Here is a 22303-nt window from a genome sequence, read left to right on the forward strand (position 1 = left end):
TTAATATTATTTTTTCTTTATTTTACATTGTTGTTTCTTTACTTCAGTATTAACCAAGCAGTATATCACATTTTTCCTTCTTACTACTGGTTAGCCTCCCTTCCCTGATACTTAAAATCAAGTACGTTTCCCTATTATATTAGTTTTTACTATGTCTAACCCCACACACACCAAAAATAAATAAATAAAAGTACTAATGAGATATAGAAGACGTAGTCACCCCTACATCATCCACTCCCAAACAACTCCTCCTCCAACACTTAGGTTTTGCTAAACTGATATAGAACCAAAAGTAATAAATCATTACTTGTTTATCTCTGCATTTAGTCTCTTCTCACTATAAAGTCTTAGCACTTTCATCAAATATTCCATCCATTCAATGACATAGGCTAGTTTCATAGATCTTATTCTTTTTAATTGTTGCACAGTTTTCTACACTGTGGTCTTTGTAAATCCATGAACATATTTCATCTTGACATATTGGGGTTGGTTGGAAATTCTTGGGGAGCTTAAGCCTTTTCCCCATACTCATCTATAATCTATCATCTTTCAGCTTCTAGCATTGAAATAAGAAGTCACTCTCCATCTCCACCTCTCTCTGCAACTCTGTATTTCAAATAAATAAAATATAAAAAAAAAAAAGAAAAAGAAAAAAGGGGCCCGTGCTATGGTGCAGTGGGTTAACACCCTGGCCTGAAGGGCTGGCATCCCATATGGGTGCTGGTTCAAGTCCCAGCTGCTCCTCTTCCAATCCAGCTCTCTGCTATGGCGTGGGATAGCAGTGGAAGATGGCCCAAGTCCTTGGGACCCTGCACCTGCGTGGGAGACCTGGAGGAGGCTCCTGGCTCCTGGCTTCAGATCAGCACAGCTTCGGCCATTGTGGTCATCTGGGGAGTGAACCAGCAGATGGAAGACCTCTCTCAAAAAAAGAAAATAAGAAGTCAAATGCAAGTATGATTCTTTGTTCTTGGTGAGTCTATTTATTTATCAGATTTTACCTAATATCTACTCCTAAATACTACTTCTATTTGATTAGCCAGGCCACTAACTCAAGGTCTGAAAAGTGACTATTTTTTCCTCACATTCACTCTCCCTGTGTAGGTCCTTGATTGACTCACAGGAGTACAAGGATACCTTAAGTAGTGACAGTACAATGAAATGAGAGGTAAAGCAGTCTCTCTCCTGCAGCCATCTCTGTGCCATCCAACATGTTGTTGGACACTGAGGAAGCTTCTTTGTTCCCTATCCCTCTAGACTGCAAAAGCTAACTCTCTCTCTCCTATTCTCTAGACAAAACAACTCAGCCTACCAATCCTTCAGCTCCTTTCACACTTTTGAAAGAATAGAAGTAGGCAAGGAGATTAGCAGGTCTTCCCCTTGTGTTATGGACTGAGTGTTTGTGCCTTCCACACAAAATCTGTATGTTGATATCTGAACCCCAATGTTACTACATCTGGAAATAGGGATTTCATGAAAGTAATTAAGGAAGCTAACTGATGTCATATGGATGGGGCCCTGATCCAACAGGATTAGTATCCCTATAAAAAACAAGAGGAAGTTCTTCTCATACCCCACCATCTCCCCATATCCCAGCAAGCCAGGAAAAGAGTCCTTACCAGAAACCATTCCCACCAGCCCTTGACCCAGGCATTACAGTCTCCAGAACTTAGAGAAAAGATGCTGAATATCACCAGTTATTAGATAAATGCCTAATCAAAACCACAATGGGATACCAATTCACACCCATGAGGATGTCTACTGACAAAACAAACAAACAAATAACAAGTGTTGGTAAGGATATAGAGAAATTGCAAACCTTGCTACACTGCTTGTGGGAATGAAAAATTGTGCAGCCACTGCAGAAAGCAGTATGAGATCCTTACAATATTAAATACTGAATTACTATATGCTCCAGTAATTCTAAGTATATATTCAAAAGAACATGGGGCCGGCACTGTGGCTCACTTGGTTAATCCTCCGCCTGCGGCGCCGGCATCCCATATGGGCACCGGGTTCTAGTTCCAGTTGCTCCTCTTCCAGTCCATGTCTCTGCTGTGGCCCAGGAGGGCAGTGGTGGATGGCTCAAGTGCTTGGGCCCCTTCACCCGCATGGGAGACCAGGAGGAAGCACCTGGCTCCTGGCTTCAGATCGGCATAGCTCCAGCCGTAGCATCCATTTGGGGGATGAACCAATGGAAGGAAGACCTTTCTCTCTGTCTGTCTCTCTCACTAACTCTATCTGTCAAATAAATTTTAAAAAAGAACTGAAATCAGGGATTCAAAGAAATATTTATATATCAGGCTAATAGCTGCATTATTTACAATAACCAAAAGACAGAAACAACCCAAATGCCCATCAACAGATAAACGGATAAAAAGCAATGTGATATAGTGGTAGGTGTTGGGCACAGCACTTAAGATGCTACTTGGGCTGTCTAAATCCTATATTGGAGTGCCTGGGTTCCTAGGTCCTAGCTCTGCTCTCCATTCTACTTTCTTGCTAATGCGCACCCTAGGGGGTAGAGGTGATGGCTCAAGTACTTGGATCCTCACCATTCATGTGGGAAACCCAGATTGAGTTCTGTGTGCCTGGCTTCTCCCCCAGCTGTTACAAATATCTGAGAAGTGAACGAGCAGATGGAAGATCTCTGTGTGTGTGTGTGTGTTTATATGTAAACATGTACATGTGCATGCATGCATGTGTGCCTTTCAACTACATAAACATAAATAAATGAAATTTTAAAAAGGAATGTTACACATGCATACAATTGAATACTGTTCAGTCTTATAAAGAAATTAAACTCTGATTAAGCACTACAATTTGGAATAATCTTAAGAAACATTATACAGGGCTGGAGCTGTGGCACAGCAGGTTAAAGCCCCAGTCTGCAGCGCCAGCATCCCATATGGGCGCTGGTTCGAGACCCGGCTGCTCCACTTCCGATCCAGCTCTCTACTATGGTCTGGGAAAGCAGTGGAAGATGGCCCAGCTCCTTGGGCCCCTGCACCCACATGGGAGATCTGGAAGAAGCTCCTGGCTCCTGGCTTCAGATCAGCTTAGCTCTGGCCATTGCGGTCATTTGGGGAGTGAACCAGCAGAATGGAAGACTTCTCTCTCTCTGCCTCTCCTTCTCTCTCTGTATAACTCTGACTTTCAAATAAATAAATAATTCTTAAAAAAAAGAAAGAGAAACATTATACTAAATTAAATAACCCAGACATGGAAAGGGAAATGGTGGATATCACTAGCCACTAGTGGAGATTAGAGAATGGGGAGTTACTGTTTAATGGACATAGAGCTTCTGTTTGGGATGATGAGAAGATTCTAGAAATGGGTAGTGCTGATGGTTGTACAACAATGTGAATGAATTATACACTTTAAACTGGCTAAGCTAGTAGTTTTTGAATGTTTATTTACTTTCATGTACTTGAAAGGCAGAGAGAGAGAGAGAGATGCTCCATGTACTGTTCACTCCCTCAATCCCTCAAATATCCGCAATGGCTAAGACTGGTCCAGGCCAAAACCAGGAGTTTAGCATTTAATCCAAATCTCCCACATGGATGGCAGGGGCCCAAAGCACTTGAGCCATCATCTGTTGCCTCCCAGGAGTGCACTGTCAGGACACTGGATAGGAAGTGATATGGCCAGAACTTGAAACAGCTCTCCAACACTGCAACATGGGATGTGGTGGCTTAGCCCACTGCATCACAACACATGCCCAATTTATTTTTTAAAAAAGTTTATGTATTTTCATCTACTTGAAAGGCAAACACACAGACATTAAAATGGTAAATTTAACATACATTTTGTCACAAAAATGTTGAAATAGTTACTTAAAAAACAAAAGTTAAGTAATGCTAAACTTAGAAGACACTTGAAAACAAGTAGAGTGTTTATGTTTTTCTATCTAACCTGGGATAACTAATAAGTCCTAAATGCCCCCCTGTAATTAGTTAGAAGTCATTTACTCAGGATAGATCAGCAAATCTACTCTAAAGAATAATGAATAAATTTTGATGTGTTCTGATTAAATTAGTAGAATGCAAGTCTTCTGTGTGCCAAACTAAACTACTCCCACTTCCTCCTTTGATCTGAAAGATCAAACATAGTCAGCATTAGGAGTAAACAACTTCACAAAATTACAACTGCTGTCGCAGACATACTGCTTGGAGGTGACATTCACTAAAGAGGGAGAGTCAAGATCTTTAAGAGTTCCCATTTTAATTCAGCAAGTGGAAAGTAAGTCTGTCAAACTACTATCAAAGTCCAGAGGGAAACAGAGTGCATCTCCAATTACCATAGTAATTCGCGTTTTTTAAACACACACAGGAGTGGGTGTTTGGTGCAGCAGTTAAGCTGTTGCTGGGGAGGTCCATATCCCATATCAGAGTGCTTGGGTTTGAGTCTATTCCATCTTCCTGCTAATGGGCACTCTGAGGGGCAGCAACTGATAGCTCAAGTGGCTGAATCCCTGTCACCCATGTGGGAGACCTTGGATTGAATTCCTGGTTCCTGGCTTCAGCTGGGCTCAGCACTGACTGCTTAGGCATTTGGGAGACTGAACCAGTAGGTGAAAGATATCTTTCATCTCTCTCTCATCTCTCATCTCTCTCTCTCTCTCTCTCTCTCTCTCTCTCTCTCTCCCTTTCAAATAAATACATTTTTAAATTGCCTATGGATTAAAGAAAATAGTGTAGGAGAAAAATATTAAAATACTTAAAATAAAGGTGGACATTATGATGTAAAGTGTCAAGCCACAGCTTGGGAGGCCCACATCCCATATCACAGCACGAGTTCAACTCCCAGCTATGCCACTTCCAATCCAGCTCCCTGCTAATGCACCTGAGAAGGCAGAGGATGATGACCCAAGTACGTGGGTCCCTGCCACCTATATGGGGGACCCAGATGGAGATCCTGGCTCCTGGCTTCAGCCTGGCCCAAACCTGGCTGTTGCAGACATTTGGTGAGTGAACCTGCAGATAGATGAAAGAGCACTGTCTGTCTATGTCCCTCTGCCCTTCAAATAAATCAATCTTTTAAAATATCTAGGACAGACACACACTATTGTACTAGTAATAACTACTTTCATAGAATAACTTTCACACATCATCAATGAGGATATTTTACACAAGAAAGGAATGAGGAGCCACAAAACACAAACTAGACAGCAGTTGACAGCTAATGAAACTGACATAATCAGAAGCCATGAAAATCCTATTCTGGGGCTGGCACTGTGGTGTATCAGTTAAGCTGCTGCCTACAGTGCTGGCATCCCATATGGGCACCAGTTCAAGTCCCAGCTGCTCCACTTCCAATCCAGCTCCCTGATAATGGTTGAGAAAACAACAGAAGATGGCCCAAGTACTTGGGTCTCAGCCACCGACATGAGAGACCTGGAAGAAGCTCCTGGCTCCTGACTTCAGTCTGGTACAGCTGGCCATTGCAGCCATTTGAGAAGTGAGCCAGCAGATGGAAGATTCTCTCTCTCTCTCTCTCTCCTCTCTCTGTAACTCTGCCTTTCAAATAAAATAAACATTTGAAAAATAAAAAGAAAATCCTAGACTGTGAAAATGATCCCTAAATTTTGCTGTCTCAAGGTAATGTTAACCTAAAAAAGCATCAAACATCAATTTTCAGTGTTAAAATATTAATTCCTATGACTGAGATACAGAAGTAAAATATAAACTTAGCAAATATATTTTAACTACTCCACACCACTTTAAAAAGAAATACTGTCCTTTTACGAATGTTAACTAAACACTTAATCTATTATAACATATGGAATGCTAAAAATGTACACAAAACCCTTTCTGAGACATGGCACTATACCAACATGACTAACCTGGATATGTATTTATTCAAGATAAGAAGCATTTCATTTCCAAAAGGTAAACTACAGCCTTATCAGCTATGTGTCTTAATGCAAACACCAACAACGATCTACAGAACCAGGTCAGGAGATACAGGGATCTCTTTCTACATATGTAAAAAAAAAAAAGGAAGAAATCATCAGCAGTTATCTAAAAGCTATATTATAAAATACCTTGTTCAAGTAAAGAGGGAGACTACAAAGCTTCAAAATGGTACTTGGCTTACAATGTACTCGATCAATGAATATTCTTGATAAACATAAGGTTACTCAGTGTTTTATCACTACCATTTATTGAACATTCAAATGTATATCACATGCTTTAAAAACATTATCTCTAATATTCACCATTTTATTTCCTAAGCTAAGCAGTAGGTACACAATTCCCATTATTTTTTATTCTTTTTGCATATCCAAAATATTTTACTCTTCTTTTTTAAAAAATTATTTACTTATTTGAAAGGCAGAGTTCCAGAGAGAGGAGAGACATAGAGAGATATATTTAATTCACTGCTTCACTCCCCAAACAGCTACAATAGCCGGAGCCAGGCCAGGCCAGGCAGAAGCCATGAGCCAGCAGCTCCCCCCAGGTCTCCCATATGGGTGGCAGGGGCCCAACGACTTGGGCCATCTTCTACTACTTTCCCAGGTCCAGCAGCAGGGAGCTGGAAATAGAGCAGTCAGGACACAAATTGGTGCCCACATGGGATGCTGACATTGCAGGGAGTGGCTTTACACACTGAGCCATAGTGCCGGCCTCTATTTAGGTTTTCTTACAAAGAAAAGTTAAAAAAAAAAAAAACCTAAAGTTCCAAAATGTTAGGCTACTTGGTTGTCCAAGGTACATACCTGGCACAAGCAACAATGGAACCCCAGTATGTTGAACTCTGAATCCCAAGCACTTTCTAGTTTATCACTTTGCCTCTCAGAAACAAGATTCACAATAATGACTGCAGATACCTCACTCACAAACTGCTTTCCATGCAGAAACAGCGCACCCTAAACCTAACACTAAGTAAAAGAAACACACACTGTGGTTGTAATAATTTGTAAATAATGACATCATTGATCACATCAATCTGGAAATCATAGTCTGGCCATATTATTATGTTAAAGCTTTAGGACAGCAAGGGTATTAATACCTATTAAACTGCTCATGCATAATTGTCAAGATATATATTTAAAAGGGGAACAAACCACATACTGAACCAGGTTCACTTATCTTCTAGAACTGTTGAAAAAGAGGATGTCTTCAGTCAGGATCTGAGCATTCAGTTCAATTGGTTGGCCCATAGCCTCAGCAAAAGGACATGCAGGAACACTCAGTTCCTTTGATCTGACTCAATACTCCCCAAATCACCTTCTGATTATAATTTACCTTTCCTGGCATCTACCCTAAAGACCATATAGAGCATTTTACCTAACAACTTTATTGCTCATTCTAAATTAATAAATTTGTATCCTAGATCTAGAAGTTTAAGTTAGCACAAGTTTGCCTTCCCACATGTCGGACCACCTCTGGCCATGGACAGAAGGTGAGATCAAATACTGAACCATGGCAACTCAACCAGGAAACTGTTCTTTAGAGGCCTTCATGCCAGACAGTGCCCTTCAATAATCCCAGTAATTGTTATCTCTTGAGTTTTCTCAGTTTAATGTTAAGAGCCTTATTTCAAATAGAGTCCATTTAAGAAATCACTTACTGGGAGGGCATTTGGAACAGTGGTTAAGACACTATGTGGGACACATACATCCCATATCAGAGTGCCTGGGTTTCAGTCCTGGTTCTGTTAGCTCCAGCTTCCTGCTAACGTACACCCTAGGAGGTAATGGATGATGGCTGAAGTACTTGGGTCCTTGCAACCCACATGGGACACCTGGATTGAGTTCCTTACTCCCAGCTTTGGCCTGGCCCAGCCCTTGGCTATTGTGGGCAGATGCCTACACTCACCAGATGGGGAGTGAACCTTGATGAAAGTTTGATTTCTCTTACTCTGTCTCTCTTTCAAAGAAACTAAAATAATAAAAAAATTTAAAAAGAAATAGTTTATTCTACAAGGGTTAAAAATGACCTGCTCAGGCCAGCGCGGTGGCTCACTAGGCTAATCCTCCGCCTCCGGCACTAGCACCCTGGGTTCTAGTCCCAGTTAGGGCGCCAGATTCTGTCCCGGTTGCTCCTCTTCCAGTCCAGCTCTCTGTTGCGGCCAGGGAGTGCAGTGGAGGATGGCCCAGGTCCTTGGGCCCTGCACCCGCATGGGAGACCAGGAGGAAGCACCTGGCTCCTGGCTTCAGATCAGTACAACGCGCCAACCATAGTGGCCACTTGGGGGGTGAACCAACGGAAAAAGGAAGACATTTCTCTCTGTCTCTCTCTCTCTCACTGTCTAATTCTGCCTGTCAAAAAAAATGATCTGCTCAAATAACTAGAGAAGGGCAGATCTGTAAATCATGTATGCAAATATTTTATGTGTGTGTGTGTGTGTATATATGTATAATCAATAGAACACAAATCTCTATTCTGCCCCTTTGGGCAAGTTAATTAATGTATCTAAATATCAGTTCCACCATTTGAAAATGAATAATCCTTTCTTCATATAACTATTGCAAAAATTAAATATTCAAATTAAGCATTTGTATAAGTCCTTGATTAATGTTAATTTTGATAAATGGAAAATATATAATTACTAACTATACTGAACCACTTGAACCAGAAATTCTCCTATTATTAGGTTTTCAGAAACTTTTTTTAAAGATTTAATTATTTTTATTTGAAAGTCGGAGCTACACAGAGAGAAGGAGAGTCAGAGAGAGAGAGAGATCCTCCACCCCAGATGCTGCTGATTCACTCCCCAGTTGGCCGCAACAGCCGGAGCTGCGCCAATCCGAAACCAGGAGCCAGGAGCTTCTGCTGGGTCTCCCACATGGGTGCAGGGGCCCAAGGACTTAGGCCATCCTCCACTGCTTTCCCAGGCCACAGCAGAGAGCTGGATCAGAAGTGGAGCAGCTGGACTCAAACCGGCACCCATATAAGATGTCGGCACTGCAGGTGGTGTTTTATCTGCTATGTCACGGCGCCAGCCCCAGTTTTCAAAAACTTAACAGACATATATATTGGTGAGAAATCACATAAAACAAAGAGGTAATTCTAATCAATAAATGGAGAATCAAAGTGGAAAATAAAAAACCACCATTAGAACACCACAGTTATACTTATTACAGGAAAGATACACACCAAAGGATGCCAAAATCAGTTGATGAAAGTTTGAGGAGACAATATATTTGTATAACCTCCAAGTATCTACCCTAAGATATTTACTCATCTACAATGGGAAAAAGCAGTAGCTTTACCTAGCAGTAAACCTAGCAGACAGCATTTTAACAAAATTATCAAGGTTATTATCACCAATAATAACAGTATCATGAACCCCCTACTATGATGCACTAAGAAAGGTGCATCACTTCTAAGGTATGGGCGCAAAAAAAGAAAAAAAAATGCATAGCCTAACCTAATCATGAGAAAATATAAGCTAAGCTCTTTTTGAAGGACAGTATACAAAATGACCTTTATCCTTCAAAAGTTCAAGACAGAAGAGTTATCATACATTGGACTAGAAGTAAGGGGACAGACATATCAATAAAATGCAATATGGGATTTTGGATTGTATCAGAAAACTGAAAAAGGGGTATTAGTGGAAAAAACAGTGAACTCCAAAAAAGTTTTACACTTTGGTTAATAGTATTATACTAATGTTAGTTTTTAGCTTTGATACTGTTTTCTAGTTAGGATATTAGGAAAGTGGGTAAAGGGCATACAGGAACTTTCTATGCTATCTTTGCAATTATTCTTTAAGAAGCAAATTATCTCAAGGTAAAAAGTTAAAAAACATTAAGTAGGAAAGAAGTAGTACCCCTGTTGGCTTCCTACACCCAACCCTACCATTTCCTTTAAACAAACCTGTATTTAACAGTCCTTTCATCTTTTCACTAATGCCAAACTCCAGGCCTTCTTATTACTGACTATAAACTCCCTCTACTGTAAGCTTTATGCATATGGGGCCTGTGTCTGCTATTTCTCCCCATTATGTCCCTAGCACTTAGCAAAGGTCTGGCACATTGTAGAGACTATTTATTTGTTGAATGTATGAACAAATGAATCATAACTGTAGTATACTATATTCATTTCTTTTGCCACTGTAACAAATTACCATAAACTTCCTGGCTTAAAACATTATTTTCCAGTTGCAAAGATCAGAAGTTGAAAATGAGTCTCACCAAACTAAAATCAAGGTATCAAGAGCTAGCATTGTGGTTCAGAATACAGAAACATTCCCAAAAAGGGTCACAAAAATATTTTGAGGATAAAATCAATTGTCCCAGATTGAGACTTTGAACAAAAATATTTCACAGAAATTTGAGCATTTTTAAATTACTTTTTCCTGTATTGGAAATTCAACAGTTTTTGCATCTAATTCCAATTTTATAATTAAATACAGGGTTGATGTCTATAATTTTCCCATAGTATTTGTAGATGATGAATAAAAACCAGCTTCCCCACAAGCTTGACAGATGCATCAGGTATAGAAGTGCTGCTCACACTGCACTGCTTTGAATCTGTTCACTGCTATCATGACAGTATATAAGAAATGTTCACTCATTCTGTCACCTTCTGCAGTCTATTGTGCCTTTTTTGTCCTTCTAGGCTTTCTTTTCAATACCATGTTTGGTTCAGTTCACAGACTATAGTTAGAATGGTTAGCATGGTCTGCTGGGGCCGGTGCTGTGGCATAGAGGGTAAAGCCTCCACCTGCAGTGCTGGCATCCCATATGGGTACTGGTTCGAGTCCCGGCTGCTCCACTTCCAATCCAGCTCTCTGCTGTGGCCTGGGAAAGCAGCAGAAGATGGCCCAAACCCTTGGGACCCTGCACCCACGTGGGAGACCAGGAAGAAGCGCCTGGCTCCTGGCTTTGGATGGGCGCAGCTCTGGCCATTGCAGCCAACTGGGGAGGGAACCAGTGGATGGAAGACCCCCCCCCCCCACAATTCTGCCTTTCCTTCTCTCTCTGTGTAACTCTCACTTTCAAATAAATAAATAAATCTTAAAAAGAGGTCTGTTTACCTTCACAAGGACACAATCGCATATTTGCCCCCACACTGAAGCTTATTACAAGCATATTCAAATACATTTTAGAAAGAAATATTTTCAGATATCAATGATGTTCTTTCACATAAAAGTTCCATTATACGAAAACTCAGTTACAACAGGCAAAAAATGACAAATATACTAAATGGAAATATTTTTCTAAGCTATAATAAAGTACAACCTGCTGTGTTTCCATATGGAAAAGCAGGGTACTGTTGATTTTCAAGTTGTTAGTGAAGGAGGAAACTATGTTACAAACTCCTGTGATTGACTCCTTCTAAGAGCACTAAATAGGCCTTTCAGTAACACCTGACCAATCTTTCGACATCATGAACTAAAATAGTCTTCTAAATAGCACTTATGACTGATAGCTCTCACTCATAGTAATTACTAATTTACCAAGTAATTACCAAGTAATTTACCAAGTTCTATACAAATAACAATAGGTCAAAGTCATTCCACTAAGACATTTTTTAAAAGCTATGGAAACCACAAAATAGTATTAACTATTGTAAATGCAGGTGTTTACAGGAAAATCCTAAAGCTGACCTACATCATCAGAGTTTGCTTTTAACATTGTCAAGATCAAATATTAGCAGTAAAATCTCTCTCCTGGTTCTTTGCACTGCCATATGGCGACGTACTCTAAACAAATGGATGTGGGGCTGTTAAGAACTGTCACAGGGCCTCCCAGTGCTTACCACAGGTTGTTTTCTTAGACTGGACTCTCTAAAAAGAGGAGGCAGAGCAGACCTTCCCCATATACATTTTAGCTAAGGCCTCATTCCTGGTCTGTATTATGAATAGGGAGACACAGAAAAAAAAATTGTTACATAAGGCTCCAGTATTCACAATGGTGGGAAATACCATCAAAAGAAAACATTAAAACCTCTTGTTGAGCTGTGAATGTCAAATCAAAGATGCAAAAATAATTTTTTAAAAAAAATGGGATTGTCTAATACTAAGAAGATTAAGCAAAAGGTAATGTTGGGATTTGGCACTGTGGTTCAGTAGAGTTAAGTCACCACTTGCAATGCCAGAATCCCATATTGGAGAGCTGATTTGAGTCCTGGAAGCTCCACTTCTGATCCAGTTCCCTAATGTGCCTGGGAAAGCAGCGGAAGATGGCCCAAGTGCTTGGGCCCCAGCCACCCACATCGGAGACCTGCATGGAGCTCCAGGTTCCTGGCTTAGGCCTGGACCCATCCCAGCTGTTGTAGCCATTTGGGAAGTGAACCATCAGATGGAAGATTTCTCTGTCTCTCTGTGCCTGTCACTCTTTCAAAAAATAAATCTTTAAAAAGGAAGTAGTGTGAATGTAATAAAATGTAGTTCACAAATTTTAACAATGTTAATAAAAAACATATCAAATTGATAAGACAAAAGTATAAACATCAATTTTACATATATAAAAACACATATTTGAAAATAATTTAGAATAATTTAAATTGCTCAGTGGGGTGATTTTATACCGAATTGTTGAATTATAAGACTTTAAATAAAAAGAATGAGAAATTGTACATTTCAAACTGCATAGTACTCAAGAAATTAAAAGATGATGATGCTTAGTCTACCGGGATTCTAAGTAAGCTAGTTTTTTTAATTCCAAATATGTACAAGATGAAACAATATTTAAGAACTGATCAAGGGGCCAGGGTTTTGAAACAGTGGGTTAAGCCTGTTAGGGACACCCACATTCCATAATCAGAGTGCCTGGTTTGAGTCCCAGCTACTCCTCACTTCTGATGCAGCTTTCCGCTAATGTGCCTGGGAAAGCAGTGGATGATGGCCCAACTACTTGGGTTCCTGCCAACAACATGGGAGACTCAGATGAAGTTCTTGCTTCTAGGCTTCGACCTGGCTTAGCACTGGCTGTTACAGGCATTTGGGGAGTGAGTCAGTGCATAGATCTCTTTCTCTTTCTCTTTCTCTCTCTCTCTCTCTCTCTCTCTCTCTCCCTCTCTCTGCCTTTCAAATAATAAATCTTTTTTATTTACTAATAGACCAGTTAAGTATATTAATTCTGACATCCCCTCTAAAACAGAAAATTTGTTCTCTGTGTAATTTAGAATTTACTTATTACATTTGCTCCACATGAGAGATTCCCAAATCTAAGTATGCATCCAGTCACCCAGGAAACTTTAAAAGAATAAGTTTCTAGGACCAATCTTTCAGAGATTCCAATTCAAGAAGTCTGGAGTGGAAGTCAGGAACCAGTATATATAATATAAAATAAAGTTCATGTTAGTGTGCTAAGGAAATTCAGCTAACTCCTGGGATAGGTTCCGTATTTGACTTTCCAAACTCTACTTACTATGCACACCAATTACCTGCAGGTGTTTCTAAGGGGCAGTTTCGGATTCAGGAGGACTAGGATGGGGCCTGGGAATCTACAGATCCAACACCCCCCCACACCACACACTACGCTGCTGATTCAGAGACACAATTTCAGTAAGACTTTATGGGATCTTTCAACCCTTCCACAGGTGAATGCTACCAGGAATTCTCCTAGGAAGTTTCTGCCACTGGAATATTTTCTTCAAATTTCACAAAACATCCTTTAGCATAGCTAGAGTACACAATTTGCAAAGCTGCAAAATTTGCAACATACCTGATTTTTCTTTACTATACCTTACTACCGACTGAATGGAAATTATTTCTCCTATTTACATACAGAATTTCACTAAAAGATACGTGTTAACTATGTCATAATGCAGAGACAAAATTTAAATTTACATAATTACATAATTTTCCATGCTTCCCACATCCATAGTTATAACAGTGAAATACTGGAGAAAAACCTATATACCCGGGGCTGGCGCTGTGGTGTAGTGGGTAAAACCACTGCCTGGAGTGCCGGTATCCCATATGGGATTGAGTCCCGGCTGCTCCAGTACCAATCCAGCTCTCTGTTATGGCCTGGGAAAGCAGCAGAAGATGGCCCAAGTCCTTGGACCCCTGCACCTGCATGTAAGACCCAGAAGAAGCCCCTGGCTCCTGGCTTCAGATCGGCCCAGCTCCAGCGGTTGCAGCCATCTGGGGAGTGAACAAGCAGATAAAAGACTTTCTCTTTCTCTCCCTGCCTCTGCCTCTCTAACTCTGCCTTTCAAATAAATAAATCTTTAAATATATATATATATATATAATCCAACAACAGAGGAACTGGTCAAATAATTCAAAGAACTTTATCATGAAATACTAAGCATTTACTAAAACTAACTACATAAACACATCTGCTGTTTCTGAAAAGACATTCACCCTTACTGAAAGAAATGCACATGTATGTGTACTTACCAGAAAGGCATACATACTAAAATATTTGAAGCATTGTACTCAAAGTAGGGTTTTAGGTGATTCTGATGCATGCCTGCCAGAATTATCTAATATTTATATTATGACATATACCTTATAAATTCTTAAAGGGGGGTGACAAGAAAACCAAGCAAATCCCACACATGCACACACCTTTCAACTACCACTTGAATGGCTTGCCTGAGAGGTAATTTGCATTCCTAGAGGCATCAGGGGACTTCCTAAATTAGAAGCTCTTAGAAAGTTTCTTAAAATTGCAGGCTTGTACTCTAACCTAGACTTACTGAATCAGAATCTGTGACAACAGGTCCTGGAATATGCATATGATGGCAAAATGGACTCTTACAGTCAGTGAAGTTTGGAAACAATGTTTTAAAACAAAAAGCTTCCAGAAATGCAGTGACCTAGACCAAATTTCAATCTATCTGAATGGCAACCTCAACAAATTCAGAATAAGTGCAATCATGGGATTTTATACATGCACACTCTCACTCACAGAGACTACTGGAATTTGAACAACATAAACCTGTACTTATGGATTGGCTTTATTCAATTTTAATCTTAAACTCCCCATGTGAACACTGACCATTTCCCATGAGCTGACTGAGGTCACAAAGGTATTCCCTATATTCAACCTATCTCTGTCTAAAACTATTTCCATTAAAATCCCTTCTATGATGTTCTGTCCCCATTTTGTGCTTCATTAAAGTATTACGTAAACATTTACTAGGCATCCAAATATCTAGGTAATTTAATCATTCTTCAGTTGCTTTTATTTCTTCTTTTAAAACACATTCCAGTTAACTTACCTCAGTAGATTCTGCAGATTATTTCTTCCTGAGATCCTCTCTAAGGTAAATTCAAAGGCATGGGGAGTTTACATCAACAGAAGTCACAAAGAACCAAGAAAAAACTTTCCGGGGCCACCCTTGGATTACAGCAGGCTAAGTCACTGCTTACAACACCTGCATCCCATATCAGAATGCCAGTTCATGTCCTTGCTGCTCTGTTTCTAATCTAGATCTGTGTTAATGTGCCTGGGAAAGCAGTGGAAGATGGCCCAAATGCTTGGGACCCCACCACCCTTTTGGGAGACCTAGATGGAGTTCCTGGCTTTTGGCTTTGGCCTGGTCTGGCTCAGCCCTGGCTGTGGCAGCCATTTGGGGAGTGAGCCTGCAGATGGAAGCTCTCTCTCTCTCTCTCTCTCTCTCTAACTCACACTCTCACACTATTGCACTCTCTCTGTCACTCTGCCTTTCAAATAAATCTTTTCAAAAGGGGCAGCATAGCTCAGTGCATTAAGCCACCACCTTTGACACCAGCATCCCATATCTGAGTGCTTGTTAAGTCCCAGCAAATCTGTTTCCAATCCAGCTCCCTGCTAATGAACCTGGAAAGGCAGCACAAGGTGGCCCAAGTACTTGGGCTCCTGCCTCCTATCTGGATGACCTGGATGGAGTTCCTGACTCCTGGCTTAGACCTGGTCCAGACCTGGTCATTGCAGCCATCTGGGGAGTGAACTAGTGGATAAAAGATCTATCTCTCTTTCTTGCTCACTTGCTCTCGCTCTGTCTTTCAAATAAATAAATCTTTTAAAGAAATAAATATAAAAAGAAAAACTTTCTTGCTCTGAAAAGAACCACATGAACCCCCTCCCCCATTTTCCTGAAAGAGAAAAGGTAGATATTTCAACAAATGTATCCCTATCACACTCTCAACTATTTAGGGTTGTAAAGGCATACATTTACAACTTGTAAGGCATACATTTACAATGCTTTCAGAACAACACATTAAAAAGAACTTTGGGGATTTCCTAATGGCAATAAATTAACAGAATTTTCCTAATGAAAGCCACAGTGGACATTTTCCTCCATTTAAAGAGAAGAGAAACAATAGGAGAAAAAAAGTTTTGCCTGAACTTCTAAGAGAATCTAGGAAAAGAACATGAATTCTGGGAGGTGAGGGACAAGCCCTTAATTTTGTTTTAATCTGTGATACATTTTAATTCTGGATCATTCAGAAGGCCAGATCAATTAAAATTGGAATTTATTAAAACCAAGAAGATTATATACCCACCTGCAGCTCGCACCAAGCAACTTCAACCCATGTTTCAGTGTCCAGTCCTTTATATACTGTTTTAAATGCTCCGCGTCCCAGTTCTATATCAAATTTCAGGAACCTGCCACTAGGAGAAGTAGCTACAGCCTTCATTTCTGCTTCTTCTTCCATTTCCTTTTCATTTTTCTCTTTGAAACAGTCTTTTGAGGATTCCGAAGTTGCCTTTGAACACTGTTGGTATTTAACTTCTTGTCCACCCCTTAGCACGTTTGTAGGAAGTTTATCTACTCTTGGAATGTTTGTTGCAGCCTTTATTCTCTCTGTTTTGGAAGAAGATTCGGCAACTTTGTCATCTTCCATCATCTCAACACTCTTTCGGAAAAATCTCTTCCTTTCTATAGTTTCCCCAGAAGTAGAGAAGGTGCTGGTTTTTTCCTTCACTCTAGTTTCTACGGACAAAGTTGCAGCAACCTGAGGAACTCTGTTTTCAAATGAAACTCCATCAGGTTTCTCAGAATCTTCGGTGCTAGCTGGCTCCCCTGAATCAGTAGCCATTGTAATTAAGGTTGGCTGTAAAATCTGTTCCACTCTTCAATCAAGTTACATCTCAGGTATCAGAATGATCAAAATGGACTTCCTTTTATGTGGTCATAGATTTCCATAGCAACCTGAACGGGGAAAAGGATATTTTAAAATCACCCCACAAAGGAAATCATTAAGGAGAAAACAAGTCACCTGATTTTTAATCCCTTTTTGTTAATAAGAAGTTTATTCTTTTTTCTGTCCAATCTTAGCAACCAGCAGACTCCAGGGACTGTGTCTTATCTTGTTTACCACTGCAGCCCTCAGTGCCTAGCAGGCTACTTGGCATTTAGCTCAATACACCTTCATATTTCACAAATATTGATTAGGAACCTAGTTCTTAGACCCCTCTATCAAACTATCAAATTCAAAACAAGTACTCGAATATGGAGTTCACTTGGCTACAAGGTGACATACATAATAAAATAACCACATGATTTGTAGGTGGTTTTTGTCTACTCATTCAACAGTAGTTTCTCTTTTTTTGGGGCAAAATATACATAACATGAGATTTACCATTTTAACTATTTTAGGTATAAAATTCAGTGGCATTAACATTATCAATGTTGTGCAGTCATCACTACTATCCATTCCTAGAACTTCATCATCCCAAACTCAAACTCTATAATACTGATTAAACAATCATTCCCTATCTATTCCCATCTTCCTCCCTGCCCACCTGTATTCTACTTTCCGTCTCTATGAATTTGCTTTTTCTCGGTACTTCACACATTCATCCTTTTTGTCTGACTTATTTCACTTAGCCTACCATATGTGGCATTATTAGAAATTAATTCCTGGGGCAAGCATCGTGGCACAGCAAGTTAAGCTGTCACTTGCACCCTTTGGAATGCTGGTTTCACTCTCAGCTACTCTGCTTCTGATCTAGCTCTCTGTTAATGTGCCTGAGAAGAACCAGAGGACGGCTCAAGTACTTCAGTCCCAGCCAACCCTGCCACCCACATGGGAATCCAGGATGAAGTTCCAGGCTCCTGGCTTCAGCCCATACCAGGCCCAGGTATTGCAGCCAATTGGCGAGTGAACCAACAAATCAAAGATCGATCTCTCTCTCTCTCTCTCTCTCTCTCTGCCTTTCAAATACACAAATAAGTAAATCTTTTTAAAAGTAGAATTCCATTCCCATAAACATATATGGCTATTATTTGTCAACTAATTTTCTTAAAGTTTTAAGAAGATTTTCATCAATATTCCATTGTATGTATATACCGTACTTTGTTCATCCATTCATCTGCCAATGGATTGGGTTGTTTCCACCTTTTGACTATTATGAATAATACTGCTATAAACATCCAATAGTAGTTTTTTTTGTTTGTTTGTTTGTTTTGACAGGCAGAGTGGACAGTGAGAGAGAGAGAGACAGAGAGAAAGGTCTTCCTTTGCCGTTGGTTCACCCTCCAATGGCTGCCGCGGCTGGAGCGCTGCGGCCGGTGCACCACGCTGATCTGATGGCAGGAGCCAGGTGCTTCTCCTGGTCTCCCATGGGGTGCAGGGCCCAAGTACTCGGGCCATCCTCCACTGCACTCCCTGGCCACAGCAGAGAGCTGGCTTGAAAGAGGGGCAACCGGGACAGAATCCGGCGCCCCGACCGGGACTAGAACCCGGTGTGCCGGCGCTGCAAGGCGGAGGATTAGCCTAGTGAACCGTGGCACTGGCACCAATAGTAGTTTTAAAAATGCAAACACTTGCTTATGAGCTTGCCTTCTGATTGCAACAGAAACTAATAACAAACATTAATATACTATATTAAAAGAACAGCAAGAAAGACTTAAAACCATGCATCCTTTATACAAGCAATTTCACTTAAACTTGTCTTAGAAAATAATCAAGAATCTCAGGGAGGGAAGGGTGGAAGTACCATTATGTTCTTAAAACTGCATATATAAAATACACGAAGTTTTGACGATTTTCTTTTTTAAAAAAGATTTATTTATTTATTTGAAAGAGTTACACAGAGAGAAAAGGAGGGAGGCAGAGAGAAAGAGAGGTCTTCCAAATGCGGGTTCACTCCCCAGATGGCCGCAACAGCCGGAGCTGGGTCAATCCGAAGCCAGGATCCAGGAGCTTCTTCCAGGTCTCCGATGTGGGTTCAGGGGCCCAAGGACTTGGGCCATCTTCTACTGCTTTCCCAGGCCATAGCAGAGAGCTGGATCAGAAGTGGAGCAGCCGGGACTTGAACCGGTACCCATATGGAATGCCGGCATTGCAGGCAGTGGCTTTACCCACAAAACCACAGCACCGGCCCCTTGACTATTTTCTCCCAAAATTTTTAAAAAATAGTCAAGAATCTGCAAAGATTTAACTATAAAGACATTCATTGGGGCCAGTGTTGTGGTGTAGCAGGTGAAGTCACCGCCTATGGCATCGGCACCCCATAGGGATATCAGTTTGTGTCCCAGTTGCTCCACTTCCAATCCAGCTCCCTGCTAACGGCCTGGGAAAAGCAGCAGAGGACAGTCAAAACGCTTGGGCCTTGCACCGACGTGAGAGCCAGAAGAAGCTCTTCACTCTGGCCTGGCCCAGCCCTGGCTGTTGTGGCCACTTGGGGAGTAAACAAGCAGATGGAAGATTCTCTCTCTCTCTCTCTCTCTCTCCCTCCCTCCTTCCCTTTCCCCCGTAACTCTTCCAAATTAATAAAATTTTATAAAAAGACATCATTACAGTACTTATAGTTTGGAAAAACTAGCTAAACATGCCAAATTTGTTGTTGAGTTGTCTCAGAATGAGTTATAATCCACCATTAAAAATAACACTTTGGTTATTTGTGAGACGAAAGACACTCCCTATATGATTAAATCAAAAAGGATCATTTTATGTATTTTTACACATGCATACCACATACAGCAAGTTTCCATACATACAAATGATATGAACTTTAAACACACACACACACATACACACCAACTCTAAATTGCAAAATATGAACATTTTTTCTTTCTGCTTTTTTTTAATATTTTCTAAAAGTTTCCACAATGAACATGTGAAAATACACTGAATATAATAAACAAAAATTTTTCTCAAGTGAATGGCCAAAACACCAGTAAGGGAATTTTTCCCTTCTAGATCAGGCATTGTGGTGCAGTAGGTTAAGCCTCAGCTTGGGATGCCCATATACCATATCAGAGTGGCAGTTCAAGTCCTGGGTACTCTACTTCCAACCCAGCTACTTGCTGATGCACCTGGGAAGCAGACTATGATGGCTCAAGTGCTGGAGTTCCTGTCATACATGTGGGAAACCCAGAAAGAGTTCCTGGTTCCAGGGTGTTGCAGCCATTTAGGGAGTGAAACAACAAATGGAAGATCTCTTTCAAAAAAATAAATCTTTAAAGAAAAAGAAAAGTTTACTCTTGTTACCACAACTATGCATCACAAAGTTACACTTATATACCCTGTCTGGAAGGGCTCAATTTACCTCGAAGTTTTATTTAAAAATATGTCAGTGGTCAGTGCTGTGGCATAGCAGGTAAAGCAGCTGCCTGCAATGCTGGCATCCCATATGGGAGCCAGTTCGAGTCCCGGCTGCTCCACTTCCAATCCAGCTCTCTGCTATGGCCTGGGAAAGCAGCAGAAGATGGCCCAAGTCCTTGGGCCCCTGCACCCAAGTGGGAGACTCGGAAGAAGCCTCTGGCTCCTGGCTTCGGCCTGGCTCAGCTCTGAAAGTTGTGCCATCTGGGGAGTCAACCAGCAAATGGAAGATATTTCTCTCTCTCTGTCTCTCTCTGTCTCTGTCTCTCTTTCTCTTTCTCTTTCTTTCTCTCTCTCTGTAACTCTTTCAAATAAATAAGTCTTAAAAAAGAATTATGTCAAACCAAAAATATACAGAAATATCATATTTGAAAAACTGAAGAAAAAACTGCTTGAGCTAAAATTTCAGAGAAATAAGCCCAAATTGTTCTACACACTCAACTCAATTCCTATCAAAATTCCAGCTGGTTGCTTTGCAAAAAAATATCAAGGTTAACCCTAAAATACGTATAGAACTTCAACCCATAATAATGAAAGCCAAAAAGCCATCTTGGAAAAATAAACAAAGTTGAAGGACTTACACTTCCTGATTTAATAACCTACTACAAAGCTAGAGTGGTAAGACCGTATGATATGGGACTAAAGATAGATGTATAGGCGAATGGAATGAAAATAGAGTATAGAAATAAACCTACAATTTATGGTCAATTGGTTTTTAACAAGGGTGCCAAGACAATTCAATGGGAGAAAGAATAGTCTTTCCTATAAATGGTGCTGATATAACTGGATATCCACATGCAAAAGAATGAAGCCAGCTGTTCCAGTAAGGTTTTCTGGGAAAGATACCCGAGCTGAGTTTCAAAGAAAAAAAACTAGCTGATTTAGGTGAGAAGACCACAAGCAAATGCATGAAATAGCATGGAGCAACTGGGTGAGTGGTACCATAAACAATTTACTCATGTATGAGAAGCCTGCCTGGTGAGAACAGAGGCAGGATGTCACCAAGGACCTCTATGCCATACAATGTAAAACAAGGAAACCAATTAAAAAGCTACTGTGATAACCCAGGAAGGAAATGATGAGGTTTGAATGAAAATTCTGGCAGCCGTGATAAATTCAAGATAAGTCAAGGAAGTACAAAATGTGAGATTTACTGCCTGGATGAATACAACCGTGAGGGAAAATGAAGGGTATTATGATAAGTCCCATAAATTTTCCAAAAAGATGATTCTGTCTTAATACCAGAATTAAGAATTGAACTAAGGATTCACAAAGTGCTCTGTGAGGTCAAACTGACAAATCAATATACTTCCAAAGTCAATAAAACGAGTATTGCTGGGCCGGTGCTGTGGCGTAGTGGGTAAAGCCACTGCCTGCAGTGCCGGCATCCCATATGGGCACCTGTTTGAGTCCTGGCTGCTCCTCTTCCAATCTGGCTCTCTGCTATGGCCTGGGAAAGTAGTAGAAGATGGCCCAAGTCCTTGGGCCCCTGTACCAGCGTGGGAGACCTTGAAGAATCTCCTGGCTCCTGGCTTTGGATAGGCCCAGCTCCAGCCACTGTGGTCATTTGGGGAGTAAACCAATGGATGGAAGATCTCTCTCGCTGTCTCTGCCTCTCTGTAACTCTGCCTTTCAAACAAATAAATAAATCTTAAAAAAAAATTGTCAGTACAGTTATGCTATAGCCAATCTTTAAAAAACAAAAAACTAGTACTACCTGCAAATAAAAAAAAAGGACAACTAGCCAAGCCTCACTTAGGTGGAGATTTTTTTAACTTTTTATTTTGAAATAATTTTTTAACTTGGAAAAAAATTCTGCAAGGGTATATAAGGAATCCAGTATATATTTCAACCACAT

The 22303-nt window shown here is 40.5% G+C and overlaps 1 protein-coding gene and 1 non-coding gene across 8 annotated transcripts in view; one reads left to right on the plus strand and one right to left on the minus strand.

Annotated features, from left to right (window-relative positions):
* WNK3 (WNK lysine deficient protein kinase 3) overlaps positions 1–22303 on the minus strand; it is a 174193-nt gene that overhangs the window by 133164 nt on the left and 18726 nt on the right. For all 7 annotated transcript variants that reach the window (XM_051827130.3, XM_089324536.1, XM_089324537.1 and 4 more), the window contains exon 2: positions 16399–17048. In XM_051827130.3, coding sequence (XP_051683090.1) covers positions 16399–16935 — 537 coding nt within the window. In that variant the 5' untranslated portion in view covers positions 16936–17048. The remainder of the gene's footprint in view (positions 1–16398; positions 17049–22303) is intronic.
* On the plus strand, positions 11695–11827 carry LOC127485052 (small nucleolar RNA SNORA51). The gene has a single exon (XR_007912253.1). It is a non-coding gene; the product is annotated as a small nucleolar RNA SNORA51 (small nucleolar RNA).

The sequence above is a fragment of the Oryctolagus cuniculus genome, chromosome X (assembly GCF_051225735.1).
Source record: "Oryctolagus cuniculus isolate XC-2025 breed Fujian yellow rabbit chromosome X, ASM5122573v1, whole genome shotgun sequence".
Taxonomy (NCBI): Eukaryota; Metazoa; Chordata; class Mammalia; order Lagomorpha; family Leporidae; genus Oryctolagus; species Oryctolagus cuniculus.